This window comes from Culex pipiens, chromosome 1 (assembly GCF_016801865.2).
Source record: "Culex pipiens pallens isolate TS chromosome 1, TS_CPP_V2, whole genome shotgun sequence".
Taxonomy (NCBI): Eukaryota; Metazoa; Arthropoda; class Insecta; order Diptera; family Culicidae; genus Culex; species Culex pipiens.
This window is the reverse complement of record NC_068937.1, coordinates 26358926-26379287: the sequence shown is the minus strand read 5'-3', so window position 1 is coordinate 26379287 and position 20362 is coordinate 26358926. Positions and strand designations below refer to the sequence as shown.

Sequence of the window (20362 nt, the reverse complement as noted above, 5' to 3'; positions counted from 1 at the left end):
ACCAGGATCCACGCAAGTCGCAAGTCAGAAATTAAATTAATCTATGTGTTCATCAACAGGAATAACCTTCTCAAGTTCAGCATCTCTGGTATTCAAATCAAAAGATGCTCGCCACACATGCCGGAACGTTCAAAGTTTCATCAAAATAAACAACCTCGCCGGCAGATCCAAACCAAATTATGAAAACGGCTGTTCCTTCTCCCTCGTCAGTTCGATTCGACAAAAAGGGGTTATCTTCTTACAAAGAAGCAAACCTTATTCCAGCAGCGTCCGCGAAATTGACCTCCAATTTTGTGTTCACGCGGTGCTAAAAATAGTCTCAATTTTGGTTGAAGTTCTAACGCCAGAGCTTGAAACACGACTATTTTGTGACTACAGTGAAACCTCGTTGATTTGACTAGTTGTTTAGATTTCATTAAGACAACTTAAATAGTATCAAACCATCGGAGTTTTACTGTAGCTCAGAGTTAGAACAGCTCACACTCTTGACTTGCTATCAAACTTGCTTCCCCTCACGAGATCAGGGTCAGTCCGTCAATATTTCTTGAACACACACACAAACTCAATAGGTCGAATTAAATTTCCCACGAATCCGGCCGGCCACTGGCTTTGACCCTGATTGGAACGAACTGCGAATCAAATTCAAAGGGAACGGAAGCCCACAAAGCCTGATTTGACACTTTTAATCGCCTTTTAATTATTATTCATAACTCAGGCTGGCTGCGATATCGCGAACGACGACGCCCTCTACCCTAAGCTGGTCAACCAGACGCGGCATTGGCATTAGCATAAGTTGTCGAGAAGGGGGTCGCTGATTTTTGCTCACTCACCTGGCGAGTTTAGGCCTGAACTGATGGATGACCGCTGGTCAAACTCGCCAATCGATTGATTCTCTCACACCCACGGGAAGCGTTCCACGAGTGACGTTGTGCGGGATTGACACATTTGCAATTTGATGGTCTAAATCTTATATTAATCTTGAAAATATCTTTTTAAGCTTTATTAGTAGAACATTTGGGGATGAGTACATCTGTTATGACAGAAAAAATGTGTAAATTTCCTTCGTTAGGGTTGTTCCACTATTACGTCCAGAGATTTTCGGAATTTGACCCCCTCCCCTGTCACGCACTTGGCCTATACCTTTAACATGGGCTGTCACAAACTAGTTCGAAAACTATAAAAAAAAAGTCTCTTGATATTTTTTTTATCAATTTCAAATTTTAAATCAATTATAAATTTAAAAACTCAGCAATTTGATAATTTTTTGGAATTATAGAAACAATGGATGGATATAATGGAAAGAAATAAAAATATTGTTCCCTTTTTCATGTATTTTTTTCTCTTTTTCGTTGCAATTATGTCTCAACTGTCAACATGTAAAGTTACACATAAACGATGTAAATTGTAATGTAAAATGTCACAAACTTCAGGCCTCCGCAAATGAAGCAAACTTGTTAGAAAACTTTAAAAAAAAGTCTCTCGATTATTTTCAATCAATTTCTGTTAGCCTTTGAAGTTTGTTAGAATTTAAAAATGTTTGACTCTTGATCACAATATTCTTATTTTTTTCTTGTTATTTTTAGAGAATTTCAGATTTTTACAAAATTTTATTTGTTTCAAATTTTGTCCTCTCATTTCGATTTCGAGTCGAATAACAAACAATTTTTAAACTATAAAACTTTTAAACTGAAAATCAAAATTTCATGCTTGGTTTATTGAAAAAAAATAAACACAACAAAGTGATCCAATTTTGAAATAAATGGAAACAAATAAAAATATAATTTCCCCTTTTCATGTGATTTTATCTCAATTGTGAACATGTAAAATTGCACATAAACGATGTAAATTTACACTTTTTTTTTGTGACAGAATGTTTGTCAACATTCCCCGAAGTTATATTATCATGATTTTTTACACAGTAAAAATGTTGAATTTTGGCAGGTTTAAATTGTTGATACTTGAATATCACTTCTTTTTTTTTTTGAGTAATTTTACCAACAACAGAAATTGATGAATATTTCACAAGTTCGTTATGTAAAATTACACAAAATCTGTCATCATTTTAAGTTGTTATATTATCATCATTTTTTAATGTGTAGATCTGCTTAAAATGTACAATGTATTCTGCGTAATGTTCATTCATTTGTTTCTTAATGATTTTGAAACTATTTCAAACTATTAAGTTTTTGTTAAGGGCTGGTTCCAAAAAATGGTTGAGGTAATAAAACATGACATTAGTTAAAAAAAATCATGGTGATATTTTATCTGGGAATTTTTAAATCAGAAAATGTGTAATTTTACCTCAAAAAATGATTAAATCGAAAAAAAAATACAATAGAATTTCATAAAATAATGCATAATTTATTTTACACCCAGGCCTTCTACACGCAGCTGGATTACTACTTTATTTGCTGTGTAACTTTCACGTCTTTTTCCGATCTGTAGTCCCAAAATTCGAATTTTATAAAAAAGCTTTTAAATGCACTATTGATTAAAAATGCAAAATTAATCATTATTCAATGTATCTTAAACAGTTTACAACCGATTGTACAGTTTTTTTTCAATGAAAATATTTTTTTTTGCAAAATTTTTATTTGTTTCCTGATTTTCGAGAAATTTTTGAAGGGGGGGGGGACCAAAACGGTTAAATAAAATTTGCAATGGCCTTATTGATTATTTACTAGTTAAATGAATTGAATTGAATTTTATCATTTCTTAATGGAATATTTTCCAATGAATCTGAATTTGACAGTATTGGAATTTTTCTTTTGGGACCATCCATAAACCACGTGGACACTTTAGGGGGGGGGGGGGGGTATGGCGATTGTCCACGATCCATACAAAAAAGTTTTTTTTGTATGGACAATTGTCCACGAGGGGGGGGGGGGGGGGGTAACAGATTCCCAAAAAAGTGTCCACGTGGTTTATGGATGGTCCCTTTCGGTAAAATTTTATAAATATTTCAAATTTTGATAAACTGTGTATCTACCATGAACATTCTCTATCAAAATTAATTTATTTTCAAGTCTAACTTTTGTATTTAGTTCATAAATCCAAACCGGTTACAGTAAGTAATATAAAAATTCAATTGAAAATCATATTTTTTTCCATTGCACTTTGCAGTAGGAAAATGCATGGTTATATTACACTTGGAAATGGTTAAATGTTTTATGTCAGAAATAATGTGTAATTTTACGTCAAAAGTGTTTAAATTTACCACATTTTTTCAGTCTAAATCGAGGTTATGTTAGGTCACAAATAAAGTAAACAAACAATTTAAAACCTTCAAAATTTGCAGTTTTTTACAGTGTTTAACACGATCTATTTGGTTTGACCTGTTTTGCTTTCTTTTTTTAAAAGTATTTTCGAAATAATGAAAAATTGGCAACACTGACAAAAAATATGAGCACCTAAGAGAAATAAAAAGAACTTTTCAAGGCTCGAAACTTAAATGAAAAAGTCTTCTCATTTGTTTACATCGGTATATAAGTACGAATAAGTTGCGAAAAAAACTAAACTGGCATCACTGGTTTAAGACTTTGTTAGTTAGGCGGACTCTCTATTAAATTCCGAATGTTGTTAATTTGGTAGAAAATGACTTCTGGAGCCACCACTCCGTAAATCGTTCAGCAGATAAAAAAATACTTTTTGAAAATTACAAAGTTTGATCTGGCAACTGTAGACTAAATAAATTTTCATGGTTATTTTTTCTTCATTGGATTTTTTTCAATTCATTTTTTTTTTTCGAGTCAAAACACAACTTGTGCCAAGACAGCACAACTCCAACTCCACTGAGGGGTCTCATCACATAACACCCCATTCCCAGAAAAGGGAGTCGGCAACGCAGATTCATTGATGAAGTTGCTCCCAGTTCTAAATTGGTGTCGATTTGGGTGTGCGCGCCCATCTTACTTAATAAGTCATCATAGTGTGGAGGTGGGCAGGGCCCTGCTGCGGCAGTCCTTCCCCCCGCCAAGGTCGACCTGCATCATTTTGGCGCAATTTATTACGGAGGGGGACAAATTTGGAGGGTTTTATTTCTGTTCATTCAATAAAAGCAGGGAAAGACCAATTTTGGTGGTGTTTTGTTGGTTCTTGAGCGGAGGAGGGGAAGGTTTTGTGGTCTAATTTGACTTTCATATCGCGGTGAAGGTATTAATCGTGGCCGTAGTGTATATTAATTAACACGAATGTTCGCGACCTTGTTGCTGCGGATTGTGGGATAGGTTCTGAATTTGGTTGGCTCGTGAATAACAGAAATCAGAACATATTTTTTGTATGCACGGAGAAAAATCAATTCCTAAAATCGCGAACAAGTGTTCATGATTCGTAATCACAAACAAAGTGTTCAAATTTCATGATGTGTTTTTCAAAACCGTGTAAGGGAATTTGAATACTTTTTTTTAATCTTTGGTAAAAAGGTGGAAAATTTGAATTTTCCAATGACTTTTATTTTTTCCAGTACCTTCAATCGATCTCGATTTCCTCAAATCCAGCCAAATATAATTATGGGTCAAGTGCCCCCCGTCCTTTCGCCGGCTTCTTTAAAAACCACAACCACAATCCAATTTCCAATAGCGCACTACACAAGAGTGTCTACAGAGTGTGCCAAACTTGGCCGCCAGAATTATAGCAAAAGCAGAGGAGGTATAGTCCGAATCCGATTTTTGACTATATATTGATATACTCTGGCCTGCCCCATGTAAAAAGGCGAAATGTGGCGACGACGACGATTGATAAAATTAGATTTGGAATGCAATCGATTGCCATTTGACTGGTGGACGGTCAGTCGGAGTTAAGGTGAGACGGGTCGTGTCTCGTTAATGGCTCATGGAGGTGATCCAAGTCTCCTCTTCACCGCTTGGAGGTTGGGGCAAAATGTTGCAAAGTGTCCTCCTTTTTTGCGTTCCTGTCAAAAGGTGCGTGTGGTCATTTGTGGGACTTCCATGGCGCGACAGATAGAATAAGAGAAGCCACCAGAAGGCGTCGGCGACGACACCTGGCCGGCAATCACGGCCGCCAGGACATTACAAGAAAACGTGATTTTTTGGGTAACGTGCTTGGGCACCTGATTTGCGTATTGTATCCTCCTCTCTATCCCTCGCCATACGCGAAATCACTGGAGTTCAGGGTGACAACTTGAATTTAAATTTGGAAAATATCTTTTCGCTCATTACAATTTTTATTGAGTGTGAAATTATTCAGGTAATTTGACAAGTATTTTTTTTATTTCAAAAAATCTAGGGTTTTTTTTTCTTGAATATGTCCTATAAACATATGAAAAACAGTAGTTTATAGGACCGTTAAAAAAAACTCTAGCAACGTAAAAAAAATTGTTGTGATTTTGTTTGATAACTAAAATACAAATTATAAAAAAAATCAGGTTAGGTTATTTATGATAATTTTAGTATTTGAAACTAAAATCAGTTTGATACTCTTGCGCAGTAAAATTCAATAAAAAACGTTACTTAATCCACCAGAAGGTGGTTGCTGCCTTCCTCCTAAAAGCCTTGCAACCACACACTACGAAAGCTTTGGCTAACCGCTTACTTAGTAAAGACACTATATATACATCTGAGTGCTGCCATCTATGATACATTTAATGAACCATTTGAAAGCACTGCAGTGTTTGTGTGCGTGCACTGAGCGGAAAGTTCCGACAGCCTTTCGCCGGAGCTTTCAAATTATGTAAATAATGACCCTTTATTGTATCAACCAAAACAGTTTTTTGAACATAACTTTTAAAGTACTGCACCAAACCGGATGAAATTAAAAAAAGACTTAAAGAACCTGAAGATGAATCCAAAAACATAGATCCGGACAAAATCGGTCGAGCCAGTTCCGAGAAAAGTGAGTGAGAAAAAAAATTCTACGTCCAACCACACGCACAGACATTTGCTCAGAATTTGATTCTGAGCCGATATGTATACGTAAAGGTATATCTTGGAGGCTTATTTAAAAAGTTCAATTTCTGAGTGATTTTATAGCCTTGCCTCAGTGAGGTGAGGAAGGCAAAAATTCACGCCGCTGGTTACTTATATTACACACTATGAAAATCAGATTTTTTTTTATTGCGGTATTTTGCAACCATTTATGTATTGTTCACTCACGGTTCTAATCAGTGAAAATCTATATAAAAGTTGACGTCGTTTAAAACCCTCATTGCGAATTATGAAAATTAGAGTATTTTAAATACAGTATATTGCACAAAATGTAATTCTTTAAATACGTCACGCAGTTTGGGGTAGGTGGGTAGAAGGCCGTGTTACTATTATTTTTTAAATTTATATGGAAATTTTGTTTCGAGTCCAAAAATCCAATTTTTTGCGTTAAGTAATGAAAAAACACTCCCTAATACATTAAAAATTTGAGAGAAATTCTCCACGAAATCAGCCGATTTCTTTTTTTTTCAATTGTTTTTACCAAAGAAGCTACTTTGCATTATTGCATTAACTTTTTGTTACTAAAAAGTACCTTACCTATTTTTTAAAAAAAAAGTGCACCGCTAAAAAAATAATATAATAGCCACTTAAAAAAAAACACTTAAATACAAATAAACAATATTTAAAATTGAAGTTTTTTTTAAACTGCACTCATTTTTTTAATGCCGATATCGCAGAAACCAAAGCTCAAATTTTCAATGTTAAAAAATGAATAAATTGTTAAGTTTGCTGGTTCCCTCGAAAAACAATTTGAAATATTTTGAAATCATGACAATTATTTAACTCTTTCAGGCCTGAATTTTCAGAAAAATATTTTTTTTGTTAATTATGGGAAAATGATTTTTTTGACAGTACGAAAATTATAGGCTAGTTTAGGAATTTTTCGTATATTTGGGTCATATATGACCCATCTGGGTTAAAGATGGCCAAATAAGCAATATTATTTCAAACTTTTGGAAAGATAATCAAAATTTAAAAAAAAATCTGTGAGGATTTTGATTGAATAACTTAATTTTAATGAGTTATTGTCGGTTATCGCCGATAAAATTATCATATTTCAATAACGATAACGATAGGTACTTCTATCTAAGGTTCTTAAAACAATCTTGTTTTATTTGTTTAGATAATGTACTGTTCATGTTTAGTTGATGATTTTGCTGAATAATTTTAAATTACAAATATATGTTTATTGAATAAGAAAACAGTTTAAAAAAAGTCGAAGAACTTTGATTTAAAATCAATGATACTTAATAAAAAATTTAAGAATTTTTATCATTAAAAATAATAAAAAAAAGTATTTTTTGATGAAAAATTCAATCTTTTGCACCAATGTACATGCTGATGCTGATGCTATGCTTTTTTAAATTTTTGATTTAAATATTGTCATTGAAAAGACTTAAAAAATTATAAATCACTCCAAAATTTTGGGATAAAAAATAATTACTAAAAAACATTTAAAATGAATGGAAAAATCAAATATTAACTACATTTTTAGGATACTAATGTTTTTTATGCATTTCAATGAAAGAAAGGCTTTTTAATTTATTTTTTTTTACAAATTCTGAATTTTGGGACCACATAATAAAGAAAAGACTTCTAAGTCTATTACCATAAATTCAAATGCAATAATTTCTCAATTTGTAATATGTTTTGCTTACAAATTGAAAGTTAGGCTTGAAAACCGAAAAAAATACTCCTTAAAATGATTTTTACTACATTTTTTGATTTTATTTAAAAAATTAAAAAATAAAGTCATTCTTGATTGCATCTAAAAATGAATATAATAACTTTGTTTGACCATAACTTCTATATTTGAAAAAAAAAAAACGAAAATTTATACCTTAGTCCGGTGCCAGATTTTCTTAAACTCTAGCGCAAAATAATAATAATAAAAAAATATATTTTTTTTGGGATTTTTACTTTCAGGAATAAAAAGTGAAATTAAAAAAGGCGGACATTTTTTACCGTGTTCTTTTTTTACTGAAAAGTCTTAAATTTAACATACAACTTTGCCGAAGACACCAAATCGATAAGAAAATCCTTTTAAGATAAATATTTTCGAAAATTCACACGTTTCTATGACCATCCCGAAGAATTGTAGGGAGACTTGTAATGAAAAAACTAATGTAGCAATTGAAAATATAGAAATAAAAAAATACAAAATTAATAATCTATTGTTTATTATATATTATTTTCTCAATTTCAACTTGCATGTAAATTTTGTATGAAAAATGTTTGTTATGGAAAAAAGGCGTTGTCTCTCAACGAAACCCAACAAAACTAAGCATTTTTGTAAAGGTGAAAAAAATCCTACAATAATCAGACATTAGGCCAATGCAAATGTTTTTTAAAGTTTTTGTCCCTCGACTCTGGCCAAGATCGAGGGGGATGGGGCAAACAAATATTTTAGAAAAATCAATTACAAGCCAGAATATCAACATTTCAATGAAAAAATTGTTGGAAATTTAACATCCGTACAGTAAATTGAAATTAATAAGTTTTCTAAAATGCACTTAAATTTCCTTTGAAATTATGAAGTCTCTTGAAACAAAATGTTTTGCTCCCTTTTTTTGCCGATTTGAATATTTATAGAGAATCTGTCAAGCCAAATCGTTGCTCTAACCCATTACCGGCGCCTGCCTAGTCAAACTGTAGTCCTGGACGCGCTCACTGTAACACTTGCTGTAAATAGTACAGCCTTTTGGTTTGCGTGTCAACGACCCTTCAACCTTAGAAGAATAACATTTCTGTGGCAAATTCAAATTCTTGCCAGAGTCGTCACCCTGCTCCCGCTCGAGGGTGTTGTACTTTGAATAAGTAGTAAATAAAACACCGCGTTCTTAGTAGTAGCAGCCACACAACCTCGCGAAGGATTTTCCCTCCCTGTTTTTGTCTTCTTTCTTCTTGTACGTACCTACTCACTAGAACCCGCTGCCGCGGCTTGTTGTTGTTCTCGTCTATTATTTTTGGTCCACTAGAATGCCACCAGCTCGGTGTTGGCACCGGGGTTGGCCAACTCAATGCCACCTCGGTAGTGTGCCGAGATCTGTCGACGGTCGTGCAGTGCGGCCAATGGTGGTCCCCGGTGACGGATTCGTTACGACGACGACGACGACGTTTTGTGATGGTTCCGGGGAGTTCGCGTTGACGGCTTGGCGACTTGAGATATTGCTTCGGGTGGAGGAGTGGACTAGTGTTGCAAATCTGGGCGCGATTGTTTCCATGCAGTGGACCACCTGGTGCGGGGGGGACGACGTCAATCTGAAGATTCGTTTGAAATGTCACTAATCAGCTGTTTTTGTTTATCTCATTCTCTCTTTGCAGTTTTGATGGCTCATCCCGCAGACGAAGGGAACGGTCGAAACGGTCGCACCACCGCCGCAGCCCGGACTCGAGCCGCCGGCGGAACCGGCACCGGGAGGACAAATCGTCCCGCCGGCAGCACCACAACAAGGAACGTAAAGAGAGGGAAGATAGGACCCCAGTCAAGGTAAAATATTTCCATTTTCTTACCAAAGAACCTCTCACGTTGCCTAGAGAGCGGTGCAGGCCGTGTCAAGTGTGCGTCCGTGTGTGTGTCCGGCGGAGGGACTCCGGATTCTGTCCCCAGACTCCCCACACGGCTCCCACACACACACTCGACACCCCCTCCGACACCCGCGCGACGACGATTCAGTGTAGTGTGTCCTACAACTACAAAGAAAGCGAGAGCGAGAGAGCAAACATGAGAGTAATTACAGAAATAGCAACTTGGTGGTTATCAGCGCGGAGAAAGAAAGCAAAAAGGTTCTAATTAGTGTCTTAAAACCGTAACAAGAGAGTGTAAATGCTTTCACACCGAACAAAAATGTCAACAAAAACCGCTCTGGCAGTGCTGCCATCTCGCGGCAAAGCCGCGACGGCGACCGCCCCAACTAACCTTTCAACCTTGCATGCAAGTTTTCACCCCCGCACATTCTCACATTTGACACTATCCAAAACAGCGATCTTCGCAGAGATCGCAAAACGAGAGAGATCATCTAATCGGAACTTTTGTTCACTTAAAACCAATCTGTATGTGTGTTTGTGTGATTTTTTTTGTTTTTTTTTTGCGGCGCTTGCGCAGGCGCGCACTCCTGCAATTGAGACTGACCCGGCTAAAAATAGCGTCCCGAGTCAGATGTTTGGTTGGTTTATGAAAATTGTGTTATTTTCGCGCTCTTTCTCTTGCGCTCCTCCTGACGGACGAGGGCCACCCCCGCTTCATTCCTCTAAAAAATTCAGAGGGTTTGATGTTTGTGTGTTGGACAGAACTGATTGTTGGTTAATTTATTACGTTGTAAGTTGTTCAAAATTAAAAGAAATTAATTTGGATTTCACAAATGTTGCATCAGTCTGTTAATTTGAAATGTTTTTTTAATATCCTTATTACATATTTTTTTTTAATTTTTCTTAATTACATATTTTTTTATAATTTTTTAACCTTTTTAATTTTATTTGCAACATAAATCTACAACCACGAATATGCAACAAAAAAATCTAATTACATTACTTAAATTTACTGAAGCCACAGACCAACAGACTTAAAATTATCGTAATCCTTGTGTGATAAAAAAAAATGATTAATTTCACTGCACCTCACTTCACAAAAAAAATTCTTCAGATAAAAGCGACTTCGGTCCTAACCAGGTCCCAGCACCAAAAAGGACCTGATAGAAATAATTTTATGCAAAAAAATAAAATAAAAGCGACTTCCACATAATCGGGCTATTTCTTTAAATTTTATATTTTTTTCACTAAGCTGAAACTTTTTGGGGGGTTCTTTATGACTAGGGCTAGTGATTTTTCGCGATTTCACGGATGCCGCGTAATCCGTGAAATTTGATCATTGCCGTGACATTTGCAAAATCTCGTGAAATGCCGTGAATTTATGAATAAATCTGTGTGAAAAATCTTTCTAAATTGACGTATTTCAACAATGTATTGAATTGCAAAGTATTTTCACAAAATACCGTTTATTTTTCATAATTTGCAATATGAGTAAGCAAAATTTACTTAATTAGAGAATTTTGAAAAGTTCATAAAATATCGATTTTTTTTTTCAAAAATACTAAAAGTTTCATAATTCGCAATTTGGGATTCATTTTATTAATTTTGTTTGTTTTTTTTTTTTGAAAAATACTTAAAATTCATAAAATGCATTTTTGTAAAAAACTAAAATGTTTGCAATTTATATTGTGTTTTTCAAAAATAATCTTTTTTTTATAAAAAAAACAGTATTTTGAAAATATGGTATTTTGTGAAACTTGAGTATTTTGTAAAAAAAAACTCTAATAGAGTGAAAAAACTAAAAAAAATCGCTTCGTTTGATACTCATATTGCGAATTATGAACATTTTAGTATTTTCGGTATCTTGTGATTTTTTTTAGTATTTAGGCCGCTGCAAATATTTTTTGAAGTTTATGTCCCTCGACTCTGAACAAAGTCGAAGGGGGGCGGGGGGGGGGGGGGGCAAAAGGATAAAAAAAAAGTATAAAAATTGAAATTACGAGCCATGGTTTCAACATTTTAATGAAAAAACTGTTTCAAAATGCATTATGCACCTGTCCAGTTGTTTTGCCATCATTAGTTTCCAAAATATCTAAGTATTGACGAAAATTTTATTTTTTGCGAAAAATAAAATTTTTGCGGTGCTGTACATTGGAATTTCATAAAAATTCAAAACATTTTTAAACAAGCCCAAACATGCTAAATATGATTATCAATGCAGAAAAATGCATTTTAGATTGTTTTTTGTTAATTAGACTTCTATTTTCATGGAAATTTTGAAGTTTTTTGGAAAATATTTTTTTGCCCCCTGATTTTTCAAAACAATTTTGAAGGGGAGGGGGGGGGGGGGGCGACATAAACTTTAAAAAATATTTGCAACGGCCTTATGCTTTAAAACTTACTACATTATTAAAAAATATATTCTTAGTAAATCCATGGAAATTTAACAAACTTTTTAAAAATGAGCTATCGTTCGTTATTGGCGATAGGATTATCGTCGATAAAGTTATCGAAATAACTATAGGTTATTATTTAAAAAAAAAAAAACAAACAAAAAAATCATCTTTCGAGCCACAGAGAAAAATGGACAAAATGATGCTCTCGGAATTGTTTTTTTTTTACATTTTTTAATAATATTTATAAAATTTATACTTTATAAATTTGCAAAAAATATTTTAAAAGCATAATTAAATTAACATAACTTTCTTTTCGATGAAACGTGCCGTTTTCAAGTTACAGCCATTTGAGGGTTAAGTCCTGGTTGAAAACAAGTGTCCATTTTCCTTTGTGTTTTCCAATCAGCCTTAGTCAATCCGATTTTCAAAAAAAGAGAATCTCTGTAAAAAAAATCTTTTTTTATATTTTCAGATTTTATAAATATTTTCATTAAAAAAATTGGAAAATTTCGAATGTTTAATTTTTTTTTTCGTTGGAAATCGGAAAAAGTTACCTAGAATACGTTATTTGAAAAATTATAGCTTATTGAAAATCACATTAAAAAATTAAATTTTATCCTTCTTTTTACAATCTATCTCGCCAATTTATTGATGCTTGAACACTATATCAAATATATTTTTTTCAATCCGAGCCTCAAAAAAAAATTTTTTTGAAAAGGTCAGGAAAACATATAAAACAACCCGCTTATAGAACCTTATAAAAAGTAGATTTTGAACATTTTCGACAAAATTAAATATTTATTGGATAATTACACTATCGTAAAACAGACTGAATACAAAAATTTCAAAACAATCTCGCGAGTATTGATTTTTTTTTTGCGATTTAGCAAAAACATTGGTTGGCTTAACCAAATTTTATGCTAATATCACGCAAATTTAATTAAAGAAATTTTGAGTTATGCCATTTTAAAATGTTTATTTTGAAGGTTAGGTTTTGGCTTTCGGTCTGTTTGGGGAATCAAAACACTTGTATGTTCTCTTCATCCGACGTTTCGACCCGTTTTGGGCCTTTTTCAAGGAATCTAGGGGTAGATTTATTGGGTAAGGCACAAAAACATAAAAAATGTACACTTATGCTAGGCTTACCGAAATGGGAGTGTTTGTCGTTAGGGGATGCTCCGTCAAGCACAGAACTGTCTGGTAGCGGGGTAATCTGTAGTTTCAGAAAACAAATAAATATTTCTAAATCTACAAATATTTTTCTCTCCGTGCACTCACGTTTCAGCGAAACTGGCCGCTATCCGGTATTCGCTCGTCATACGGGTTCGTTTCAACACGAAACGCGAGAATTTTTGGGGCACGGATAAATTCGACACACTTTCTACCATTGGCGCGCAAACTATGGCAATAAAACTCATTCTAGTGTGTGAGTGTGTTAAGGTGTTGGCATTATGTGTTAGTGTGTGTGTTGTCCCTACTGTTATTGTTTTTATTTATTTTGTTTTGGTTTTTCTTCCTTGTGTATATGTTCTTAATCTCGTTCAAAATCCCGGCATATGCAGCATGCAGATTATCCGTGTCTGTCCGCTTGTTGACAGTATGTTGTGTGTTTTTAATGTGGCAACTCTCCAGGATCGGTAGATTGGCCCCCTTCATTGACCGATCTACAATTCGTACGGAGTCGATCCCGAACGAGTGGTCCATAGCTGCTACGTGACTCGTCAACGCCGACTTCTCTTTTGCCCAGCTGATCTCTGCGTCTGTGTTTGTGTATCCCTTCGCTTTCAGTTCTTGTAGTTGTTTTACATTTGATTTGTGTCCAGACATTCTTGTTTTCAGTTTTGTTGTTGTAATCCCAATATAGCAGGCATCACAATCGTTGCATGGTATAGCGTACACAACGTTGGATTGTTCTTGTATTGGTGTTTTGTCTTTCACCAGTGGTAGGAGGGAAGCTACTGTTTTTGTGTTTTTGATGGCTATTTGTATGTTTGGGTATTCCTTGTGAAGTGTTTTTGTTATTTTCTGGGTGAGACCATAAATATTGGTGAGCGAGTAGAATATTGGTGTGTTATTCGTACTTGCGTCCATAGCTGTATCGTTCTCACTATTGTCTATCACTGTGTTGTTGTTTACCTCCTCAAACAGCTGATTTTGTGGTGTTCTGGAAATGACGCGGTTTATTAACGACTTTGGGTAGTCGTTGATCAGCAGGTGCTTGCGGATGATGTTTGCAGCGGTGTTGTGATCCAAGTTTGTTGACAACATCTTTACCCGCTTTGCGAAATTGAACGCGACGTTCAACTTGTGGTGTGGGGGGTGGTGCGAGTGGTAGTTGAGGAACCTTCCCGACGCGATCGGCTTCATGTACCATTCTGTGCGGACAGTTTGGTCTTCTTGCCTAACCAGAGTCATGTCTAAGAATGGGAGCCGTCGGTTTTGCTCAACTTCGACCGTGAACTGAATGTTGTTGTCCTGACTGTTGAAAACTTCTTTCACGTAGTCGATTTTATCAGCTGGGAGTGACAGAAACATGTCGTCAACATACTTTTTGATGTGAGGGATTGGAAAGTTAACAGCTTCGAGGGCATGATCAATCAACTCCTCGGTTACGAGGTCAGCAATCGGCGATGATAGCGGGTTGCCCATAGCCGTTCCAAACTTTTGGATGTAGTATTCTCCGTTGAAAGAAAAATAGCTACGGTTGACGCAAAACTCTACGATCTCACAGAACATGTCCAAACAAATTGGTGTGTGCTCTTTGATCTTGTTCCATCGCTTGATAACGCTCTTCGTGACGAGTTCTAGTGGTATAGACGTGAACAGCGCTACGACGTCGAACGATACCAGTATGTGGCTGTTTGGTAGTGTGAGTGTGTTTACGTACCTACAAAACTCGAACGAGTTACGAATGTTGTACTTGCTGTCTATCGATTGCCGGATTACGTTGCCAATGTATTTCGAGAGCTCATAGGTTGGTGACGTCATACATGGTACAACAGGCCTCAATGGGAGTCCCTCCTTGTGGGCCTTCGGCTGGCCGTAGATCTTTGGGCACACTGCAGTATATGTTCGTAGTCGCTCTGGTTGTTTCGGTTTTAGGAGGTTGAGATCGTTGAGTCGTTTTACGATGTTGTTGTTTTCTTTCTCAAACCTTGATGTTGGATCTCTTTTCACCTTCTCGTAGGTACGGTCGTCGTTTAACAGCTGTTTCATTTTTTCGTTGTACACCTCCCTTGATAATACGACGGTTCTGTTTCCCTTGTCAGCTTTAAGGGCGAGCAGTTCGGGGTGTTGTTTGAAAAACGATCTTGTTTGGAGTTCGGCTTCCGTGTAGAACTTAACACACTCACACACTAGAATGAGTTTTATTGCCATAGTTTGCGCGCCAATGGTAGAAAGTGTGTCGAATTTATCCGTGCCCCAAAAATTCTCGCGTTTCGTGTTGAAACGAACCCGTATGACGAGCGAATACCGGATAGCGGCCAGTTTCGCTGAAACGTGAGTGCACGGAGAGAAAAATATTTGTAGATTTAGAAATATTTATTTGTTTTCTGAAACTACAGATTACCCCGCTACCAGACAGTTCTGTGCTTGACGGAGCATCCCCTAACGACAAACACTCCCATTTCGGTAAGCCTAGCATAAGTGTACATTTTTTATGTTTTTGTGCCTTACCCAATAAATCTACCCCTAGATTCCTTGAAAAAGGCCCAAAACGGGTCGAAACGTCGGATGAAGAGAACATACAAGTGTTTTGATTCCCCAAACAGACCGAAAGCCAAAACCTAACCTAAAATTTATTGATACGGTCGAATAAACAGCAGGGTTTATTTTGAAGGTTTTGAGAAATGTTTGACTCTTTGCCAATGCATGATTTTAATATTTTCCGCATTATTTTATTTTTCCAGAAGGAAAAAAAATGTTCAAGGATTATTTTATTTTGGAAAGATCAACATTTAATATTAACTTGGTTTCATATTGTTTTTAAAAACCTTTTGAGATATTTTTTTGCGATTTTTTTTTGTTAAGGTTTGGTTAAAACATCATATAAAAAATATATAAACTTGTTTGCAAACTTTCCCATAATTTCGCTGCCGGCCAGCGAGTATAAAATAAGAAACATCTAGAGTTTTATTGAAAGATCCAATTAACACAATTTTTGTTTTGTTATTATTTTGTTTTTTTGAAACCACCTGAAGTCAGAGGTATTCAAAAACACCCTAAAAGAAGAAAATTAAAAAAAATCGTTATTTGACCTTTAAAAAACCGCCAGACATGTTTGCAAACACCTCAAACAATTATTTATTTATTTTGCTCTAACAAGTTACATCCATTCAGGCAAACTGCTAATCAAGCGCAGCCAGTCCGAAGAAAGTATCGTTAGAGAACTTGTGGTTTTATTACCCGCATTAAACGGCCAGGCCTACTGCATTCCATTAAGCGCAGAGAGGATTCTGTGAACGAACCACATTTCACTGAATCTACAGGCGAGGGAGGATGCGTGGACATACCGTACCAAACGGTAAGGAAGCTGTGAAGTAATTATCTTTAATTTTGACAAAAAAAAATTTTTTTAACGGGCCCATAATTTTCGTATGGTCCTGATAATCATTTACCCATCATTATCTAAAAAAAAATACTTATTTAAAAAATTAAACTTGAAAGGGAAGGTTTGTAAAATTTACCATTAAATTCAGGAAAACTCTATTCTCATTGTTATTGTGAAAACATATGATCGACACCAGCTCACCTTCTGTCAATGTCTGCGCGAGAGAATTTGCCTGCCGAAAATAATTTCCTCTCTCACCGTTTAGAATATTCACCCTCAAAAGTGTGTGTGATTTCTTCCCTCAACACACAAATTCAGAAAAATATTGCACCGTCTTGGTTGGTATTGGCGCTAGTTTCTAGCCGCGCAAGTGGTGTGACAGTGGTCAGTATCACTCTCTCAGCGATGTGCGAGCATCGTGTCGCGGGAAAATCTTTCTTTTCTTTTTCGTCAAATCGACTGAACCGTTAAATTGTGACAGTTTTTTTTTTGTTCGCGCGGTTTTTCTTTAATTGGTATTTTTTTTATAGAAGAAGAATATTACCGTTTCTAAGTGAAATTGAGCGCGTGTCGATCGTTTAGAATTTTTCCGCCCGATTGTTTTTGAGGTTAGGTCCTGTCGTTTCTGCTCCATTCTGGTGTTTGTTTTGGTTGGTGGTTCGCAGGATGGCCACGGTGGCGCGCGCGTCGCCTAGGAGGACAGGAAAACAGTGCTGGTGTACAGAATCTCTCTTTTTTTCTTCTGGAAAGATTGCGCGTGTGTGTGTGTGTTTGTGTGATTCATCTTTCATGTGGCGCACAGAATGAATGGAGGGTTAAAAATAGATCCGACCGACACATTGCCGTTGTTGTTGTCTGTGGAAGAAATTACGACTTCTCTGTGGGGTCGAAATTAGTGGAGATTGTTGTTTGCACTTGGGGCGTCTGGATCTAGGGGTTGGGAGAAGAAGAAGAAGAACGACAACATCGCAAATGATCGAATTTGATTAAGTGCATCTCTCGCAAGTTTTGTGCCAAATTCGATGCCAGTTGGAAAGTTCGATCCAAGTTTAATTCGCGGCTGATTTACATAATCAACAAACGAATAAAAAAAAAGAAAGAAAAGAAAGAAAAACAACCAGCTGATCGGTTTTGGATTATGTCAGCGCTGTTTTAACACTGCAGCTAGACATTAAGTAAGCAAGCTCGATAATGAAAAATTCCACAAATTAAAACCGTATCGATTCGAGGCTCGAACCCAGGTCCCCTGTGTTACGCGCGTCGGAGTGCTTCCGCACACCTCGCACAAGTGCGCATTGTTATTATTGACCTTTTGACAGCGCGAAGTGTCAAAATCAAAGCAATGTCTTCTTTTCTTGGTCTCGGATGTCCCTCCTTGCCCCGTCTCCGCCCCTGGCCGGTCTTGAGGAACTGCCAAGAAAATGTTACTTTTACTTCGATCGAGGTTCGGTCGTGTGTTTGTACTTACTCTTTTTCTTTTGCTTTTCTTTTTTTTTCAAAGTCAAGTTCGATTTCGGCCACGGTCTCGGCGGCGGCGTGCATTGAAAAAACACGATGCAGGTGTTGGGAATTGATTTTGGTTTTGGGATACAAATTCCATTTTGCGCAAATTTTTAAATGTAAATTTTGACATATTGAAAAACAAGAAAACTAGCAACACAGTTGTTTGTCCCATAGTGCTGGGATTTTGGTTATTTTCTTTTTAATGTAGATTTTTGATTAATGGACTGAACAATCCTAACCATAACCTACATCTTTGCCGATGATTTCAATTCAATCAGAAAGCTAACCGTTGCTCGCAATGTACCCTTTAACATAAGGTAATTTGGCAGTTTTTGTATTTTGTGGTCAGTACTAAATACAAATACTAAGTACGAAACTAATTTTTTTTAAATAAATAAACAAATTAAAATTAAGAAACCTTAATCTGATTTGCCGAAAATTACATCTTGATCTGGAAAATCTGTAATTTTACCTGTTTGCTGGTGTAATGTCACTTTTTCAGTCGAATTCGAGGTTTTTTTTTATCTAAACCGAGGTAAAATTACATCATAAAAAAGGGTAATACTTAACCTTCCAAATTTAGGCAATTTTTTACTTTGAATAATGCCATTTCAAGTGCAATTCAAATTCATGTGATACAGGAAATCAACTAGAATGATTGGAATTTAGAATGGCTGAAACCAAACAGGGAAGATGTCCCTATTTTGAGCACAATTAACAAAACATTTATTCATTTCCGCAGTTTGACAAGAACATCAACTCGCCAAAATGCAAAAAAAAAATATGTCCCAAAATCGTGTAATTTTACTTCTGAAAATGTGTAAACTCACCACTATTTGTTTTGCCACTTTTTCAGTCTAAATTGAAGTAAACCTTTCAACTTTACACATTTTTTTACTGTGCAAATACGGATGCTTTTGAAACTTAGGAAAGAAATTTCATCCTATCTCGAAACTGAGGCGATTAGAAACTATTTTCGACTATGCAGTTTTGAAATAAAGTTTATTTGAAAAAACGGTTGAATTTATTTCTTTTTATGATATTTTACCTAAATAAATGTGTAAAAAATAACAAAACATAGAAATATTCCAGAATTTCACTTCGCTGATGTAATTTTACACATTTTGTGATGTGAAATTATGTTTTCTTCCAACACAAAATCTGTCTGAAAGAATGTGGGTCAGAAAATTTTAATATTAGGAACTGTTGAAATTTTCATCTTTTTTTGTTTAATTTGGTGTTTTATTCATTACTTTGGTTAATTTTGGTAAAATTACATGAAAACAATGTAAATTTAAGCCAACAAATTTCGACTCCATTTTTTTTTACTGTGTTTCTATGTTTCGAAGTTCCAAAAATTGATTTTTTTGAAGTTGGAAGTTTTTAAAATTTAGTAGCGATAAGTGAAAAAGGTAATGTTTTTTATTCGCTAGCAGCTGTTATGCACACAGTAAAAAAATATAAAAAAATGGAATATTACCAATTTGTCGATGCATTTTTTCTTCAAATTTATGTTAAAAATTAAAAAAAAATCTGTGTACATATATAACGTAAAACAAATAAAAGATGTAAATTTACACATTTTTGAAGTAAAATTACATTTCTTTCTGTTTAAAAAATCTGCTAGCATTCCCTAATATAATTAATAATGCTAATGATAATATGACAAAATGAACTGATTAAAACAAAAAATTTATGCATGATTCACTGACCTTGATTTTAAATCAAATTATTTAATGAATAAGTATATTTTATTTTATTTAGAAATTCATAAAGCAAAATCATTTAAATTTGCCTTTTTTAATTATTCTTATTTGAAAATTTAAAATACGAGCGTCAAATCATTCCGAATTTTTCACAACATTAATCTAAAATATTTTTTTAATTGCATATTTCTAGAAAATACTGATTTTTTCCAAATTTAAATTTTGAATTGATTTTTAAAACATTTAAGTTCTTCGTACAAAATGTGAATAAATGTTATAATAATTTTAACGGTTTTTCGAAAACGCTTAGAATTTTCATAAGAAAATTATCGCAACGTATTTTTTTTAAATAATACAATTTTTCACAATATCATACTTTTAAAAAATAAAAATATGTGTAAGTTGTTTTCAAAACATTCGATTTTATGCTTTTGTACAAAATATTAATATTTTCAAAACTGTAAAAAAAAACAATTGGCTTAAAAGTTTAGAATGATGCCACCTTTTTTTATAGTATTTCTAAATTTATTGTTGTTTTTTTGCACAAATTTTTAACATAATATACAAAGTATCAGGAAATTTAGTTTTCGAAAAATATTTAATCTTGTATGACTAACTATGCGTTTTCTAAATGATATTAATCTCCTTGGTATTAAATAAATCTCAAAAAGTTTATTAGGATCTATTTTCTGATTTAATTTTTTTATTGATTTTCAAAACATTTTAGTTTTTTCG

At 34.6% G+C, this 20362-nt stretch overlaps 1 protein-coding gene across 1 annotated transcript; it reads right to left on the bottom strand.

Annotated features, from left to right (window-relative positions):
* Positions 1-12859: 12859 nt before the first annotated feature.
* LOC120413350 (uncharacterized) lies at positions 12860-15438 on the bottom strand. Its single transcript, XM_039574129.2, has 2 exons — positions 13145-15438; positions 12860-13079 (listed from the first exon to the last, which is right to left on the bottom strand). Exon 1 carries the CDS (start codon positions 15242-15244, stop codon positions 13316-13318), a length of 1929 nt encoding a protein of 642 aa, XP_039430063.2. The 5' UTR covers positions 15245-15438; the 3' UTR covers positions 12860-13079; positions 13145-13315.
* Between the last annotated feature and the right edge of the window lie 4924 nt (positions 15439-20362).